We start from the raw sequence: 19,842 nt of genomic DNA, 5'->3' as shown, positions 1-19,842 counted from the left end.
GAATTGTCTTCTGTATAATCCCTGATTGAATCCAAAGTACTTAAAACCTTTAACCAAGCACCATTAATTCAGTGCTCTCAGTATGTTTTTCAAGTTAAACAGTGCTAAGTTTTAAAGCTATTGGAAGTGTGTGTGTGTGATGTATCTTTTCTAATCACATTTCATTTTTTATGAGTTTAAATTAGTTCTAAGACCTGGAACAAAGAACCTGTGTGTGTTTCTTTCTGTGAGGTAGAATTTATAATGTATGTGAGATTTGCTGCAGTTTTGGGGGGTTGTAATTTTCAACTTCCTGATGAGTTACAAATACAGCAAGTACCTTACTAAGGGGAAGTAGAACCCATATAGAGTTGGAGGATCCTCTGCCTGGGGTAACGAATAAACTGGATCAGTAAAAACCATTTGCAAAAAAAATATTCGCAAACCAAAACATCCTCTTTTTTTCCTCCCAGCAGAGACCTGGAGACCAGCACACCTACCAGCACTGAAGAACATGGTGGTTCTTACAGCTCCAGAAGGTTCTGTTAAGAGGTAATCCCACAGCTACTGTAGAAATCGTTACCATGGAGCTATCAATCAGGTTGTTTCTGCCCATTGACAGCACAAGCTGCCATTCAGGGCTGATAAGACCTGATTGAAAAACTAGCAAAATTACCTACCTGATGACTTTGACACACAATGTTAACTTCTGCCTTGGAGGTTACCCAGGCCCTGAGCCACAGCCTGGCTGCTGGAACTGAGAGCTAAACACCACAATAGTCCAGTCCAGAAAGTTCCAAAGTTGACAATCAGTAACCTATCCATAAGTGCCATGCATACAACATATGCAGGGTAGTATAATTAGCACTAAGAAGTCATGAAGAAAATTCCCCACCTCTCTATCTGTGAGAAGCTTTTTTCCAGTCCTGTCCTTGCCTTTGAGGCAGAGACACAACCAGAAATTGAGGGGAAGTGGGAAAGAATTCAGGCTTTGGCCAAAATACTCAGAAGTTGTTATTTCAGCCACAGCTGATGTGGTGTCTGGAACTTGTGCAGACACAGCAGCATCCAGAACACATCCACTTCTAATGGTGACAGTTTTAACTCACTGGTTTATAACCTGAGCAGGTAGAGAAGTGAAGACACTCCTGTGGGAACAGGCGTGACTCGGGGTCTGTTTAAACTGACACTGTGCTCCCTGCAGCACTCACCTTGGTTGTTCCCCTGTGTGGACTCGGAAATGCTGACTCCTAACTGGCTGCCGTAGGAGTTGATCCCCATCATGCTGCTGTGGGCAGGGGAGCTGGACAGTGCCGGGATCTGCGCGGGGTTCCTGGGGACGCTGTACAGAGCCTCCGCGATGTCCGCGGCTCGTTTCAGAATGATGTCCTGCAGAGGGGAAGGGACAGGGTCAGGCTTGGAGCAATCTCTGCATGTTTATTAACAACACCCCAGCGTTTCACCGCTCCCTGAGGAGTACAGTCGGTCTGACCTGGTTGTTATGTGGTGTCCCGTACAGCGCTTCAACCAGGTCAGCAGCTCGTTTCAGCAGCATCTCCTGGAGGAAGAGCAAAGCAGAAAGCTCAGACTTTAACAAAAATGGGTTTCACTGCAAATAAACCATCTTTCCTGAAGTGTTTGTGTGGGTCATTCCAGAAACTGGGCCCCTTGAGGTCTGGTTATTTGCCATTTAGCTGAGGGAAGGGAGCATCCAACACTATCTCAAAGGCATTGGCCCTGTTGGGAACCGCTGACGCGCATGAGTCGCGTCATGCAGCTCACCCAGTGCCCCATCTTTGGCTCGGAGCTCTCCACAGTCCTGAAGCTGCTGACAGCACCCAGCTTCAGAAATGGAGCCAGGTGTCAGCCCTACCCCACACACAGGGACACCATGTCCCACTGAACCACGAGCTGGTCCTGCACGGAGACTGACACAGCTCATCACACATCATGGCCGCTTATTTCTGGTAACCAAATACAACACTTCAGCTAGTAGTATCTTACATTACCTCTGGTTGTAGGAAAAAATGCACTCTGTACTATGTGAATACAACAGCCTCTCTCCATGCAAAGATGACAATGTGTACTTGTATGTATGTATATGTATATGTAGTGAAATGCTTAAAAATACTTTACCTTAGCTAGTCTTTCAGGATCCCCAGGATGTCTTGGGATGACCTTTTGCAGTCTTTGGAAACCATAATCTATGGTAGGTTCATTTAAAGCTGAAAGAAACACAGAAAAGGGGAAAAAAAAAAACCCCAAACCTTTATTATATGAGCATGACTCTGTGTTTCATAACCTAAGAAAGGTGGAGGTCACAGCTTTTGCCCAGGAAAAACGCTCTCCTTGCCAGGGTTCCTACAAGGGGAGAGAAGTTGTACCTTGCTACTGTGTCTGCAGCCCTGTCGCTGGGATGAGGTTACTCTCTGTGGGATACCCCAGCAGAGTCTGACCCAGCTCCTCAGCAGCAGCTGGCACAGCCCTGCTGCCATCACTGCTGACTCATAAAACCTCAGCCACTTCAACACTCTCTATTATGAAATCGTGGCAATTATAATCTAATTCCTGATTATTCCAATCTCCACTCACTACAGAAACGAGAGGTACCTCTTCTGCATTGTGTTCACACATGCTGTGCCTGCCTCTCACACCTGGGGGTTACTGGTGGTGCCTGATACAGGAACTTGAGCTGAGGATTCCACGAGGCATCGAATACACACCACACAGAAACCTTTTTGCACTGTCCCCAGGCAGTGCAGCTCCTGCTTACCTCTGGTACCATTTGTGGTTCTTTTGGCAAAACAAAAAAACAAAAGAACCACCATAGGGACCTGAGCACAGCTGGGAACACCTGGCTGTGAGAGCTGCTGCTGGCAGGTGCTCAGCACTGTTCAGGATCACCAGCTCAGGCACTGCAGGAATGGAACGATCAAGCCCAGACAATCACCCTGATCCTCATCTTCTGTTTATCTGTGTCTGTCTCTGGTACAACAACATGAAGGTAAAAGGTCATATTCCCCACTGAGATACATTTTATATTTACTTTTTATTAAATAATTATGGCATGGCATGAAGTTTAAATATTACAGGAGATAATCAAGTGGGAATTGAGTAGAGAAAACCCAGACCTGAGAATTTAGTCTTGGCTATACTTAGCATGTCTTCGCTCTCCACTGGGAGCCATTCTGGTTTGCTTAAGGAGTTTAATAATACACATTTCAACTGCCACAGAATCTGCATCCCGTTTGGGAAGAGGTTTTTTTTTGGGGGGGAGTGGGTTTTTTGCCAATAATCCTGAGAATTATAGGCCAGTTCTCTCAAGAGCCTATATATCATTATGTGCCATTTCTCTTCTTGATTACGAGTCAGACCAGTTTTAAGTTCTATATCAAGCAAATGCCATGTAAAATACACAGGAATCTAAACATACATGTACATACACATAGTTCACCAGAAATAGCTAATGGGAATATACCAAATGCTAATTCAGGAAGAAGAAATTGGCTATTCTTCAGCAAACATTTTCCAATGGACTGACAGGGACATTTTCATTCTGATGGATAAATCTCAGCAAATCATTTCTAAACAATGTGGAACTGTTGGAAGAGCTCAGTCTGAATCCATGTATATATTACATCTTTCAGCACAAAAGGTTTCCTGTGCAGCTTGCAACAAAATTACCTACTACCAGTTTTACCCCATAGTGAAATAAAAACATCTCTGTCATGAAATGCTGTTACAAACCAACACCCAACATTTGCCCAAGTAACAGTGCCTTTGCAGCCAAGGGCAAGATCTGGACCTCACCAGTGAGTTTAAACAGCTTCCCCACGATGCTGCTTCTGCTGAAGAAAGAGCTCCTGGACCAGCAGTGGCTGATCTGTGTCTTAGAAAGAAACAGGCCAAACGCTTTGGGGTTCTGGGGTTCAGGTGCCTGACACAGACAGAGGCTGCTCATGCCTTCCTACAAACCAGCCTTCTGAACTGCAGCCCCAAGGAAACTGGTTCAGGTACAGCCATGGCCCTCAGGCAGCTCTGAACTGGTGGCTCAGGCACAAGGGGCTCTGCAGTTCAACTGTTCTAACAAGGGAAGAGGCGAGGACTGGAGGACCTGCACCCCACCAGATTTCACTTATGACAAGGCTCAGGTGGAGCATGGCACAGTGCTTCCTCTCTTGTATTACTCCTCACCCTCCAAAGCCATGCTTTTGGTTTAATAAAGCCTCCAGATAGCATGACTCACCTGAGTAGGACCAAAAATAATCCTCACACTCGAGCAGGCGCTGCCATGACGTGTGTCTGCATCTGCCAAACCTGGAACAGCCCGGTCCCATCCATCTCAGCAGGGACCAGCTCCATACCCAGCCATAACAGTGCTGACATTTAAAGTATTAATTATTTCACCACACATCAAAGCACACAGGACTGCTGGAGGAAGGTGATGTTATGAAGAGCTGTGCTACTCACCAGGAGTGACGGCTTGTTCTGATACTGCCAGCGTAGCCCTGGGAGATGCACACTCTCCCTCTCTGCCACTCAAAAAGGACATGAGCAAGCAGGTCCTTGGGAGGTACCTACACACTGGCCAGCCTGCTCTGAGGGGCACACTGTGGTCTGGAGTTGGCAGGATACTGCTAGAAGTGTTGGTCGCAGCCCTTCCCAATGCCCTGCTCCCCCCACAGCATCCCCTCCTGTTGCAGGTGGCAGCAGCTCCTCTCTGCAGCTGCTTCTCATCACATCAGTCGCACTCTGGCCAAATGAATTCACTCTTCCAATTTGTAGAGCTCTCTGCATCCTTGTAAGTGTTGTTTCCCAAAAGCAGATAACAAGACCTCAAATCTGCTTACAAGCTTTAGCAAACCAGTATCTCCTCTCCCTGGTACCTGGCACACAGGCTGATGCAGTGCAGCCAGGAGTCCGACATAGCCTACAGATTATTTTTATATTGCATTGCTCTGACAAGTCAACCCCCGGAGGATTTCTGCTCAGCAAGGAAAATTATGTTCAAAATCTCCCTGATAGACACATTTCTGGGTTAGCATCTCGATGACAAAGTAAATGCAGAGCTGTGATCAAACTTAAGATATGAAAAGCCTACGAGACATATCCTCAGCTGGCATAAACTGATGTAAGCGTTATTAAAGTCAAGGGAACTATAATGGAACTACTTACAGCAGCAGAGAATTTGAATTTGTCTAGTATTAAAAGCAGAATATGAGGCTATTGCTAGGTTAGCAGCAGAGAACAAATTTCTTACTATTCTAGGAAGAGCTGCTGAAAAGAAAGCGATTCGGAACAGGGAGGTATGTGTAACCTGTATTCTCACCAGATTCAGACTCGCAGAGGGATTAAGTGTTTAGTTGTGGGAATTTAAAAATAGACTTTTTATCTCTCACTTCACTTAACTACTGAAGTATGTAAATTGGTTCAGCAACCACCATTAACAGAGAAGAAGCCACTCTCTAGCTTGTTGCTGTAGGACACCGTTAGATGTCCACAGAATCCTGTGGGCTTCACTCTTATAAAGTTTTCCATCTGGGACCCTTATGGACAAGTCCACACATCACATTTTGGTGATGAGAGGAATTTGATGGCTGAGTTGCAGCACCCTGAATGATAGCACTTAGGAGTGGAAACACTGATGGAACCACACTGAGAGCAGTGCCAGCACAGCACACTGCACCAGGAGCCTATACAAATGCACATTACAGGGCGCAGACGAACTCCCCTAACAGCTCCACTGGGGCATTTAGCTTCACCCTTGAAATTTATATCTAATTTTTATATTCATCTTTTTAACAGTTTATAATTTTCTTCTTCAAACAACCTGTTTTATTGTGTCTCTTAAAAAAAAGAAAAAGCAAAAGCTGAAGTCTAATCAGGTCAAACATTAATATTTGATTGTATATTTAATATTGAGGGCAGAGCAGATACACACAAGACAGATCTCTTTCCATGATTCAGATGAATATTGGTGTTCTGGTGATTAAAGACTCTGAGTGGAACCTGAGAGATCATTTCCTTGTATCCTTCAGCTTTCCTGTAGAGCCCCAATGCAAGTGGTGAGTGGGAGTGTCCCAGCTTGGCTAGGCCAGAACTCACCTCCTTGCAGCCAGCACAGGTGAGGGGAGTCAGCCCAGGCTGTTTCCACAGCACCTGGCATCACTCCCCTATAAAAGGGGCTGATCAGGGAAGGGTGCTTCCCTTGGAGGATGCTCCTGGGTGCCTCTGGGGCAGTCTGCGTGTGGCTGGGGCAGCAGGTCAGTCCTGGTGTTGGTGCAGCACTCTGTGGCATCGTCGAGCCGGTAAGGTGCTCTGTGTTACCACTGGGTGTTATTTGCTGTGGGCTGTTATAAAGTGTCCCTATCCCAAACCCGGGGGGCTCCAGCTGTTTCTCCTGTGGGAGTGAGTGAGCTGCGTGTGGTGCTCAGCACAGGGAGGAATGTGTACCCAGTTGCCTATGTCTGATGCAGTGAGGCCCTGGTGAACCCTCAGAGGTCTGGTTTGATAGGAAAAATTATTCTAGTTATAACTGTGAAGTGCCTAAAGCCAGCTGCTCAGTAGTTCTTGTATGGCTTGACCCCTCATGCTATTCATCTGAGGTTGTATCTCAGCACTTAATAATTACGGAGGAGTTAATATGACGTGACCCCGATAGCACCAGGGCTGCTATTTGCTGCTGCTGTTATTAGCTCTGACAGAAGGACATCTTCCCCTGCTTTTAGTTTGCAGAGTTTCACACTCCTCAGTCTCCTGGGCTCAATGTTAATGTCTCTGTGTTTCTGAGGCTCTTGCCAAGCACAGGGAAGGTGTTTAGTGGAGAAGTTGCCATTTATAGAGGCAGCTGCAGGTTCAAGAGGGAAGTGTTCTTACTTGTGTCTCCCACTACTGCATTCTCTCACCTGTTACCTACAGCCTCTGTGACAGATAGAGGAATACACTGTAAAATAAAGTACTGAAAGTACCAAGTAAATGACAAACTTCAGTACTCACCAGAAAATCCAGATTTTTGCTGGATGCAGAGGAAAACCTGACTGGTAATTACAACACCTTCTGGACTTCCCTTGTCAGAACTGTACAGGACAGACAGCTGCACATCTGTGCTGCTCCTGTTTGCCAGGGTGCTACAGATATACACACGTGTTCAGTGGGCAGTGGCATTTAAACCACCTTGTGTCCTGAGGCTGTTTTCTGGTAGCTTCTCTGCTGTCTAATTGAGCTCTTCATCCTTTCTCTCAGTGGAGGATTAATTCAGATTTCTCTTACCACTTTCTGCTTGCACAAAAATGTGCTGTAAGGGTGTATCTTAGCTCCTACCTTTCTGATAGTCTGATACAAATTGGTGAAGAGGTTCAAAAGCTGTTGTGGAAATTCTGGAGAAGACTTAGGGCAGGAGGACCTTGCCTAGGTTAAAAGTTAATGCATTTGTTCACAGCAGGATCACAGCAGTTTTATGATAGCACAACCACAGGAAGGAAAAAAAATGCCACCATGTTATTTTCATAGCTTAGAAGTTGTTTTTACTGCTATTAGCAGCAACAACCTGGGGGAATTGATTACACAGGTGAGCCTCTACCTAATAGCTGTGTTTATCATTTTGCCTGCCATGGTGGGAGAGCTGCAGGTTCCTGAATAGACAGATTGAAAAGTTGTCTGCTCTACCCTCGCTCTAACAGCTCGGCATCTTCTGTGAAATGCTGTTTTGCAACATATGGCAGTGAGCACCCACTCACTCCTCAGAGAATGCTAACAGATATCCCTATGCCAGGAACAGCAGCAAAACAGGGGTAGTATATTTAACTTCTCTTCTGCTGGCTCCTACCTACATCTTCATGTCCTTTTTTGTGGAAGCACTCTAATTAACACGTCAGAGCTGCACTGCAGCCTGACTCCAGTCCCCCCTAGATGGTACAAGTCACTTAGAGCAGCTTTACAACAGACTTTTCTCCATAGAGGAATTCACATTTCTATTACTTGTCTGTCAGTCCAGTCCTAAACCTCTTAGCACAAGTACCAGCAGCACACCAATGGTGGCCCTCAGTCATCTTTGTGCTGAAGACACTGAGAACCTCAGGAAGCAGAAAATAGCATAGAAAAGAACTTGACATTTAAATCTGTATCAGTAACTACAAAATTAAGAGCCTCCCTCTCTCTGAAGGCAAGTGTGTCAGGCCTAGTGCAGCCCCTACTAGCCCAGTACCAGGGTGGAGCAAGGACACCAGGCTCTGGGAAGCCAACCTGTCCCGTGTCCTTGGGAACATGACTGCTCTGGGATGTAGATTTGAATCTTTAACTTCTTTGATGGCTTTGCCAGTTATCTCCCACAAAAGGGGATGGGTTTAACCTGCTCAGGCATCAGATTCATCAGACCAGAGAATCACAGCACTGCCTTGGAAGAAATTGTATTTCAGCAGCTTTTGGCCAGACCCTGATCTCTGGAACAATTCCAGAACTGCACTGGGGTTATTTTGGTGCAAAATCAGAAGAAAGTCCTAATCTCTTTGAGCTTGATCCAAAGCCAGTTTCAGTGAATGGATATAATTTTGGGATCTTCAATTAATTGTGGATCAGACAGATCTTTTCTATAACAAACAACCATTTGTCAGTTAAGCTTATATTTCATTAGAGTACCTAGGATAATTGGAGACTTAAGTCTTACTGCAGGCTTCTGGGTGTGGCAGTTGTATGAATAAATACCTTTCCAGGTAGATACTTAAACACTAACTTAGCATGAGTCCATAAAGCAGTGTAAGACAGTAACAGTTTCTTCACAAATCGCTGGTTTTTAAGTGCCGAAGGGTCAGATTTCCCTTCAAAATTTTCCACTTTGGGGAAAAATTGTAACCCATTCGCTCTACAGGTGGTTATGTTTTCACTTTAAAATTTTAATTAAATTTCCTGCACCTTCATCATTACTTTTTAGTTAAATTATCGTTTAGAATAAGTCAAATATAATACAAACAAATTTAATGAGGATCGTTGGTAGTAAGAGGCTTTTAAACATTAAGTAATCTTTCCATTTTGGGAACTCTGAATGTGATTTGGTGGGAGCAAGTCCAACTGAAATACAAGCCCACCCCTTAGACCTTGGCACACCATTATTCTCCAGCCATGGAAACCTTACTGAATATGTTGCATGCCATCATCATTACTACTGGTACTGATAGTTCCATGAGGTGATATTTTTTTCTTTGAGATTTATAGGTAATGCTCTCCCACCAGCAGAGGTGAATACAGGGCACTAAACAAGCTGATAATACATTTAAGAATTCAAAAAATGCCCAACAGATTTCTTTTCCACTCAGCCCATTGGCATCTCTTGATACAAGATGCTCTCCTTGTCCTCTGGGACTACCTTGAAAATGAAAGGTTACCCCCAGTGAGAGGGCAATGTAAAACAAATAGTTATAAATAAAACATCTTACAGTAGGTGGAACAACACTCCCATGTTCCTGTACACTCAGTGTATCTATAGGCAGGCCCATATCATAATGTAAGATCTAATCTGGATAAAGATACTAGCATGTGTAGGAACAGTGCCTGAGCACCTCTGCACAGCAGCAAAGCTGTCCTCAGACCTGCTGAATAGCACAGCTATCAGACTGGCCCTCAAACAGCAAAAGGCTCAAGAAATCCATAAGGCAAACACAGAGTTGTCAGTACTGGTCCCCAAATCAGTGAAAATCCCAAATCACCTACCTGTGTAAATGAACCTGCCTGGTGCACCTTTGCAGAACTGTTTGGATTTGTAGGACAATGTCACCTCCACCACTCCAGGAATGTGACGTGGAGGAGTCTGGACTCGAATGGCATGGGGTGTGATCAGCTGGGAAATGAGGAGAGGCACAGTTAGGACATGTCACTGTTACTCCCTTGCTCTCACTTCTCACCCTCCAAATGTGGTTTATGAGTCAATGCATTACTTGTTCCTATACAGGAGCTGCTATAGATCAGGAAAGTGACAGGGGAGGAAGATGCATTTTAGGATAAATGGTCATCAGCAGAAAGGCACTGCTTATGCCCACTGGTTAACTGCTGGATTAGTTCTGCACCTAGAGGGAATTTTTCTCTTTCCCAAACTCCCACCTTGCTTTCTTTACCTGTCTCCAGACACCTGGGATTGTTCAGTTCCACTCTGGACATTACTGAGCGGTTCCAGAGACTGTTCCTTGAAAGGTCTTGACACCAGTTTATACAGCCCACCTTACACAGTACTGGATCAGGCATTAGTATGGTTCCCCCTCCTCAGGCTGGGCAGGGAGGCACCTCTACCTACCTCACTCCACACCAGCATGGTTCCAAACACCACCTGCAGCCCATCAAAGAAGTTGTCTCCAATGATGATCACCATGGCTCCCCCCGTGGTCCAGCCCTCGCTGGGGCTGATGGCTTTGATGCACGGTGTGGCTGGAGAAACAGAACAGACACCAGAGCCTCAGGTCTTGTTTGTGTGCTGAGGCTGTTTGCAGTGCTGGGTGTAAACCCTCCCAGCAGATGGGTGTGAGCAGCTTCAGTGCAGGCCAAGCAGCCCCAGTCACAGCAAAGTGCAGCGTGGAGCAGCTTCACCTGGGAGCTGTGGCTCTGCACAGCCCCACGGCTGGTGTGACTCCCCGGTGCTGCCTCTGGCTGTTCACCCATGAAGGCTGCTCTCCCATCCCACCAAGGCCAGTAAATAAACAAACAAACCAACCAATGAAAAGCATGTTTACTGCCTTGCTAGTGTTAATTACTTCCCTATTCATTACTGGCATTTAACATTGTGTCATTAAAGCCTAACAGGCCAACTGTAGGGTGTAGAAATGAAACGCTCTGATGGTTGTGCAGAGGCTGTTCAAAAACCCCAGCACCCCACTCAGTGTGTGACCACACAAAGCTGAGCCCTGTGCAAGGAGAGGTGGGTTTTACCATTTATTGAGTTTATCAGTGGGTAAAAGGGATATGGGGATATCAAATGTTTCTCCCAGTTCCTATCAGGAGACGATTTCTCATCATTTTCTTGATTTTACAGAGGAGATTTTTTTTCTCCTCTTTTCCATATGTTCAAGGCCTCTGGACTATACATCCCATCAGGAACCCAATATGGTTTCCAGGCCATAACCAAAGTCAATCCATCACTCCATTCCCAATGTTGACAGGGTCAGAGGTGGAGGGGAACTTTGGCAGTGCTCCAAAAACATGAGACTCCTTTGAACAGCCAGTCAATCACATCCAATCAGTCAAGGAAAAACTGGATGGCTTCCTAGGCTAGGAATCTTGGGATTTTCCTTCTACCATTTCACTGCCCGCTGGGGGAGAATTAACACCACTCTGAATTCTTTACTGATTCAATCATTTTCTTCCAGTTCATTAATTCTTCTTTTAGGTTGATATAGGGCACAGTTAAGAAGTGGGGCAGCAAAACATTATAATGAAATAATATCCTTGCTTGTCTTTTCTACTAACATCACTAGCTCTTCTCACTTTCACTAGCTGCAGGGGAGGGAAAAGTAGACACAGATAGCATTTTCCAGTAATTTGGGGTACTGTCTGTGTGGGGAGGTGGAATGCACTGGTAAAGTATGGGAAGAGGGAGAGGAGGGGCCAACCATCTTGAAGCTTAGCAGATACCAGTATTTCTACTTGCTTTAATACAGCCCAAAACCCATCCTGTGGATGGCCATGAGTCTTGCTTAGCCAAACAAACTAAAATCAATTAGTGTCAGCTTCCTTCTGTGCATCGTTATGCTTTGTGTGGAGTTTGTTTAAGGGAAGGAGTGACACTTTTTCATACACATCTTGTGCTGTAACAGTTCTGTTTAACTAAGATGTCATGTTGCCTAATTTGCCTGAAATCAAATCTATCCCAGCTGAATGAGAAGTCTGAAATCTAGATAATGCTCAGTGTTTCTGTGGTTTTCATCTTTGCAGTACGAACTAATTAATAAACTGGGGGAGGGGGGAGACAGTCTCTTAGATGTAGAGAGGATCGTATTTTGCATGCAGTAGACACTGTTTTCCTGCCTCTTCCTTCTCTAAACCCCCTGAGGTTCTGTAGCTCTCCCTTAGCCCTCCTTCCCTCCTGAAAACAAACAGAAATTGAAGAGTGGGTAATACTCTCTAGCATTCATTTGTGTTCTGTTCTCCATACAAACACCCTACCTTCTGAGGGGTCCAGTCTCCTCGCTCTCCGTCCATGCTTGGAGTTGTTGTGAACAAACATGTTGTCAGAAACAGCCAGGACATGCCCATCCACGTTCACTGTTGTTGACAGCACAACCTGGGTATTTAGAGAGGGAAGAAAAAGGAGGCAGGTAAACAATATGCTTTCAAATGCAACTTGCTAAGTATTAATTACTCAGTTTAGTTAAACCCTGTTGTGTGTGTAAAATGGCATCGTGTCCTGCAGGGTTTACTCCCTAACAAGAAGGGGAGGAAGGATTTTCAGCCTCCACTCTATGCATTAATTCCATTTAACACTGCATCCTAAGGGCCATATAAAGTCCTCACTGTATAATGAACCAGCTACTGCAGATGGCCCTAAATTTAGCTTCCTAGGATGCGGTGTAGCATAGCTGATGGCAGAGGGGTCTGTACCAACCAGAGCACCACAGCAATGTGCCCTCTGATACAGACATGGGGCTTCAGAGCCATCTGCTGCACTGTGCACACATGCAAATGTACCTGCATCTGCTCTCCCAGTACGGGTCTCCATTGACTGGGTAAAATAGAAGCTCCTACAACGTGCAAACAGCACCTAGGATCCTGTCTGGGCTGAGACCTACGTGTGCTGAGCGCCTCCTGAAGTCATGTGGGGCTGAGGACCCCAAACCAAGCGGCAGTTTTAAAGCCCGAGCCTCCGTGACTTATGTTGCCAGGCTCAACAGCATAAGAATTCTTGGAGAAAGTAACTCTATGTTAATTAATCCCTTTACAATATCTGGAGCTGCTCTAAGTCCATAGATACATGTGCCTCAAACCACAGACTTACACGGAAAAAATGAGCAAACTGCAGTTTGGGTAGGTACCTTGAGAAGGTGCATCTTACTGAAACTTTCATGTCTGGCCCATTAGCTGGTATAAATCAGCTCAGCCCCATTCAGCAGCCTCACAGCTCCAGCAATTCACAGCTATTGAGACTCTGACCCTGGATGTGTTCCTGAATTTTCACAGATCTAGCTGTCATAGTCTGGGTAAGAGAATGTCGAGCTCTAATTGTTGATAGAACTATATCCACCACAGAGCAGGCAAGCCCTGCCCTCCTGCAGCACTGTGAGCTTACAGAACACTTTCTTTCTGGAGACAAGCTTAATTCATTCCAAAAGGCTCCTGTCATCCCATACTCTTACATTCTCAAGCATTCTTGTCGCAAAATGTGCTGCTTTTGTGTGCCAACGGATTTCATCATTGCACATTTGGGTGGGGTGGGACTCCTCTTCCCCCATGACAGAGCTGAACCCACTCAGATGCACTTCATTATTTCCCCTTAAACAATGGAAATAAATTCACTCTCTCACTGGCCAGCACAGAGCACACTGTAGCACCAGGGGAATAGGCCTGAATTATTCCAGTGTCTGAAATATTTACGACAAGTGTTTAAATTGTAACCAAATGTAAATAAGAAGTGTATCATACATATACAGTTACACTATGTAATATATACATATCTGACCTCACATACACGAGGTACCTATGTGATAAACACGCCCACATGCTCTCAGCATGAGACCTTTACAATACACACAGCCATTCCCTGATGGAATAACCAGTTGGGTGTAAATGTTGTGTGCAGAACCAGAGCCACGTTGCAGCAGGAGCTGTAGGGATCCCCATAGCATGAACAGCAAGAACTGGTCCTCTGTTTAGAAGGCAAGTGCTGAGCATCCTCTGTTCCCTGGGCCAGCGGGAATGGAAGATGCACTTTTAGACCTCTCTCCATGAACTGTTCTGTATCTGTTCCCCTCTCCCATTCTTCACAGGGGGCTCAAAGCCACTGGGCACTGCAGGGCCTGGGACCCAGAGTGAATACACACAGAGCTCTGCAAAGCTCAGATCTGGACCAGAACCTTCTCAATGGTTTGGACCTGACTTGCCTCATCTCAAAGGCACCGCTGGAATTCAGCAGAGACCTCTGTCGTCGCTGTGACAGCACTGCAAGCCAACCATGGACATACAGGCTGTGGAACTTCCTCACTCTGCTCCGGTCATTCCCTCCTCCTGATGAAGATGACAATCCAACTGTTTTATACTTGAAGATTAAGAACCAATGTTTTATGGATAAAAGGAAGAGGAATGTGCATTCCACTATGGTCTCTAACTCCCAGGACCTTCCCTTTCACAAGCCAACTGCTTTCCCCTAGTGAGTATTTCCTGGGTCATGAAGGGTGACCCTTTCCATCTGGAATCAATCAGTCAACTCCTGACAACTTCCTGAAACACCTCACTCCATTTCCTGTTCTCTCCCCCTTCTTTCTTTCCCCCTGGTTTGCTTCACTCTTCAAAACTGCAGGCCACAGCAGCTTAATGTTAGAGGGTCAGACACAGTTAGACTCCAAAACACTACACAAGAACACCTTTGACCTTCAAAAATCTTTACATCTTAGCTAAACAAATCAAGGTCAACATTTCTTACCATTACCTTGTTAACCATTTATATGCATTTTTGCCAAAACCCTTCTGAACACGTATTTATCAATAACACTTGTTCTCCTAACATCGTAAAACATTGCAGGACTTTTCTTTTTAAGGAAAACCCCTGTGTTAAGTGCTGATGGAAGGTGATGTGCAAACTTCCCTGGAGATCGAGACTCTCACATTTGTCCACGACACTGGCAAATTCCTGGCCAACGGTTTTGGTGAGTTTTTCTCTTCTTGATCTGATGGCACTACTTCTTGTGTATGAAAATTTGGCTTCTGTGCTCATTCACTTGATGGTCTTTTAGCTAAAGTCAGTAGTTAATGCAAAATATATTCTTAAGGGAATGATCTGAGTGGCAGGTAGGCCATTGTCTGGGAGTTTGTAGCTTAGGGCCAAACTGGACACAGACAACATCAAGACTAAAGGTTTTGTGCTGCCCAACAAATGGACTGTCTCCTCTGCTGCAGGACAACCAACCAAGCAAGACACAGACAGGGCAATGTGCTACCCCTTCATCCACCCAAGTGGGGACTCCCCCTCTAGGAACAGCAAAGCAGTTACAGCTTTCTCTCTGCAAACTGCAAGGCTCTTCTTGTTACCTATTCACCCACAGACACTGACCAATGATTCCCCAGCAGCACTGAATGTACTGTAACCCTGCAGTGGTTTTGTTTGCTGGGTATGTTTCTGTAAGGTAGTATCTGCTCAAAACCCACATGCCCACCATGGCATCCAGTCAAACCATCTTCAGCACGCTGTCAAACTTGAGTTCTCCCAGCTGTACTGCCCCTCCTTCACTTACATGCACAGTGTTGTATTCCCTTACAAGCCCTTGCTGGAGTAATGCAGTCTTTCCTACCCCACCTACACACTGGATATGCTAAAGCATGCTTCTCTTCAAATCACATCTACACAAGTAAATACACATCCCGTGTATGTAAAGCTGTATCACTCACAGACACCTATTTAGACATATGGTACAAACATTCCAGGCATACAGGCATTTACTTACATGTAACATATCTCATCACTGAGTAAATGATCTCTCAAAAAATTCCTGTTCCCATTCCAAGTGTGGAAAAAATTCTTTATGACATTGTACATCTGGAATCAATATTACATTCCTGATGCACTTTCCCTTATAATTCTCTAGTCACAGCACCGTGTTATTTTAACTTTTCAAAAGAATAACTACTATGAGGATTTAAAAAATTATCATCATTATTATTATTTTCCAGCTGGGTGGAAGGAAAGATGTCAGGCCTCATCCTGCTGTCTTCACTTGGACAGGGCTCCCATTGATGTCAACAGGCATTTTGGTTGAGCGAGTAATACAGGAGTAGATGCTAGAATATAATATGTTTGCTTCATAGTTGGATTAGGAATAAGATAAACAATGTGAAGAATGCCAGCAGCCTTTGCTCAAAACTTCCATTGAATTCTTTGGGAAACCCGCCCTGAGCCTGCTCCAGGCTAACAGAGTCTCTGCACAGGGCCCTCGCTGCAGGAATGGGCTCCTCAGAGTATAGGGACATGGGGGTAGGAGACAACTCCTGGGTCACTGACATCTAGTCTCTTGCTATCACAGACAACCAAACCATGTAGCTACCTTTGTACAACTGTCTTCACCCATTTCAAGCTTTTGCCTTGGGTTCTCCTCTTGTTTTAAAGCCTGCTTGTCCTGATTCATTAGGGAATTGATCCTAGTCGGTCTATACTTAATGCTAGCTTGGAAAGAATAATAATAATTGTTATTATTAGAATAATAATTTATTATATTATAGTATAGTATATTATTTCCCATTGTGATCTGCCTTAGGATATTTTTAGACAGCAGTTACATCCCTTCTCAGTGCATGTCACTGAAGTATTTAGGCCAAGCTCCCATGCACTCCCCTGTCACCTGAATGACCCATTCCTGCACCTGTTCCAATTCCATATTCATTCTCTTTTGAAGATGGTTAAGCCAGTTCATTGTCTTTGAAACAAGACCTCAGCAGGGTACAAACACATCCTTCTTCCTCCTGGAAACACTTACCTGAGACACCATAGCAGCTCACCTGTGGTTCGTTTCTAAGAGATGATACACAACTCTGGCAACTGACTGTCACAGTGGCCATCTGGCTTCAGATTCTGAGCACATTAAGCTCCTTGAGTGTCTCTTTCCTTTTGTGGTTGCAGTCAGTCCCTCCCTCATATGGAATCTAAAATAGCATCACCTTGTGTTGGGTCAGTCACTGTCTGATGAAGAGATCTGCCACCTGGTGATAGCTCTGCACTCTGCTGACACTACTCACATTTGTTTCACAATTTAGACTTGGGAAATTAGTCTCCCATAACGACATTAGCCTGTGTAGGATTTCTCTAACAACAGTTCAGTGATCTCTATCCATATCCAAATCTGACCACAGGGATCTCTGGAACATTCTTTCACTATGGGACTGAAAAGGATTTTGATTTAGATGAGTTCTGGTTTATTCTTGCTATGCCTTTTTGTTTCTTTACAGTCTAGGACATGTCTAACTCTCAATGCTATCCCACCCCTCTTACCAATTTTCGTCTTTCCTGAGTGACACAGATCCCTCAGTGTTTCATATTAGGAGCCGGCTGGGTGAATTCCCAAACACAGCCAGCTTCGCTCACGTGCCTGATGATGAACTGATCCAACCACTCTGAGGTCAGGGAGGCAGTCTCCCCAGGGGCACACCTTGTTATTTTTCCTTTCTCTTTCTCCCCGGAGCACCAAGAGGGGGGTACCTGCCAGGAAACATTCCTTGTCGTGATTTCTGCTGCAAACAGAGGGCAATTGCTGACCTTTCTCTTTTTGTTTCTAAAAAAGCATGTTGGTTCAAAGATGACCATTGTTAGTATTGATGTTCTGTTGCCTTGTACCATTCCCTCAACCGTGGCACTGTAGGATCTGTTTAATCAGGATGTGACTGGATGAAGCAGAATTCCCAATCAACAGGAGCCTAATGCCTCAGCACCAGGTCTCAGCTGAAGCATTTGAGCTGAAGTGCCTCATCTTAATTCCACAGAATTATTGTCCCCCATTACACACCGGTCGTTACCATTAAGGATCATCGGGCTTCAATCAAGTTCTCTAGGAGAAGTCCTCATTAACTGGAGGGCATCATTATTGTTTGTATCCTGTTCCTGGGAGAATGGCTCACTGCAAACACAGCAGCGACAGTAATGACACCGCCCGCGGGCGGGCTGAGCTCAGGCACTCAGGGCTGTGGGCTCAGGAGGGGATTTCCTCTGCTTTTTGGTTTGGTTTTCCACTGACAATCTTTATGCAGAAATATATAAATTGATAAATTATCAATATTGGCTTCAGTTAAATTCACAAGGACACATTACTCCGTTAGTCCTCGACCTGTTTCCTCTCCCTGCTTTAGACACTGTCGTAGTGAGTGGTTCACAACAAAATGATGTTACTACTGGGGAGAACCCCACTAAAGTAATGATCATACATCCTTTAACTTCTGAGGTCACATCCTTTAACTTCTGAGGTACAACCATTTTTTCAATGGTAGAGAACCTTCGTATTTGACTTTTTGTCACTATCTTTGAAGCTCTACTTAATATCAAAGCAAATTTGAAACAGTTAATGCGATCACAAAGCAGCTGGTGTTGCTCTCCAAACTAAAGAACTAGACTAAAAAAAACCTCCACAGGCATCTGGAGCTGTATTAAATTCACAATGCAGTGTTAATGTAACCTTTCCACCCCTCTTTCTGCCTCCCCCCCCTTTTTTTTTAAGTGGGCGTGCTATAAATGAAATCTAACATTTAATTTCATTTAGCAATCTTAACTAAAATATCTACATCTTCTATCTAGAAAGGAGACTGGATCCCAACGCCCTGGAACTTTGGTTATCAGCCAAACCAAGCCCAAGCTGTGTAGATTCACACCCATCTCTAATCAGAAGCATTAACTTGACACTTCTCCAGACATGAGTAACTCTTCCACGCTGGAAGAACTGGGTAAGATGCCTTGTACAGCACTATTTCCATGTCTTTTATTTGTACTTGTATCTCAGCCACGAAGCCTCCGTTTGGGGCTTTCATTCAACCTCCACTGAAGACCAGTAATGTCTTTTGATGAGACCCATTCAGTTCTAGGTTTCAGGAGCAATTTAAATGAGAACTCTGAGAGAAGAAGTCTCTCTTGTTTGTTGTTTTGGATGGTTTTAGTAACCATAAAAAAGGGTATCTTAATGTCTCAAAGAGATCTGGCCAGCATCACTGCTGAAAATTAATAATCATAGGTACAAATTAAAAGACACTCCACTGAGCATCCCTGCAGAAGTCTGTCTGCATAAGGGAAGTTAAATTCATGTTTAAAAGAGGAAGGCCTTAACAACTGCTGTGCAAACAACTTTTAGAAAAAAACAGTGAGGTTTTTACATGTGGCCCAAAAATGAAAGATAATGAATTAAAGCATAAAATTAACAAAGTATCCTAGTACACTGTGCTTTCTGAGCCTGCTTTTGCTCTGCTCACATGTCCCTGCACTGCTAGGATCAACAACTGCCCTTTCAAACTAAGAAACAATTCTGCACATTAGTTGCCTAATGTAAATCTTAACAATTACCATGAAAATGAACAAGCTCAGTGTGCAAGCACAACCCTGACATGCAGAGTCATCTGCCTTTTTCTGCCCCTTCTGACTTTAGGAGCAGCTGACAGCCCAGACTCAACAAGCAGCAGGGACAAACCTGCTATCCCAAATTTAAAACCAAAAGACAAAACAGGACAAAAATAGTCAACAACAAAAAAAAGGAGGATTCAGAAGGCAGAGAGTGGAACATTCAAGAACACTCTGGACTTCTGTTGCACTCAGGGAAGTCGTGCTTCTATCCTTAGAAACCACGAGGCAGACAGAAAACAAGCTGTCTTTGCCTATTGTCTTTACAGTTCATCATGGCTAATTTCCTCTGGAAGAACAGAGCTTTCTAACTCCCAGGGTGTCAAATTTTAGCAACTGAACCATTTTTTCTATCTGTTTTTGTACATCCTGACCTCTGTGGCTGAGAACAAAGCTCATCAACCGACACGTCCAGTTCTGAAGGGCCTGAGTGCAGATGCTGCTCTCACTCCAAACCTCAAGCGCTCTCTGATTTGTCTCAGAGGGTTCATTTTTGTAACTCCCAAACAAAACCTTGTCAACATTTAAGGCTTTGACAAAAACTAAGATAAACGTAGTGGTTTTGCCCGAGCTTGATTAATTTGGGGGTCTGA

General features: G+C 44.6%; 1 protein-coding gene across 1 annotated transcript in view; it reads right to left on the bottom strand.

Annotated features, from left to right (window-relative positions):
- Positions 1–19,842, bottom strand: part of EBF2 (EBF transcription factor 2) — a gene marked incomplete at both ends in the record, with an annotated part of 120,063 nt that overhangs the window by 8,009 nt on the left and 92,212 nt on the right. Inside the window, 6 exons of the mRNA XM_084273994.1 lie at positions 1,191–1,368; positions 1,472–1,537; positions 2,116–2,204; positions 9,682–9,808; positions 10,259–10,389; positions 12,121–12,238. Of these exons, the coding sequence (XP_084130120.1) occupies positions 1,191–1,368; positions 1,472–1,537; positions 2,116–2,204; positions 9,682–9,808; positions 10,259–10,389; positions 12,121–12,238 (709 nt within the window). The remainder of the gene's footprint in view (positions 1–1,190; positions 1,369–1,471; positions 1,538–2,115; positions 2,205–9,681; positions 9,809–10,258; positions 10,390–12,120; positions 12,239–19,842) is intronic.

Source organism: Gallinula chloropus (genome assembly GCF_964237585.1).
Source record: "Gallinula chloropus genome assembly, chromosome: 21".
NCBI classification, from domain to species: domain Eukaryota; kingdom Metazoa; phylum Chordata; class Aves; order Gruiformes; family Rallidae; genus Gallinula; species Gallinula chloropus.
This window is presented reverse-complemented; position numbering and strand designations above follow the sequence as displayed.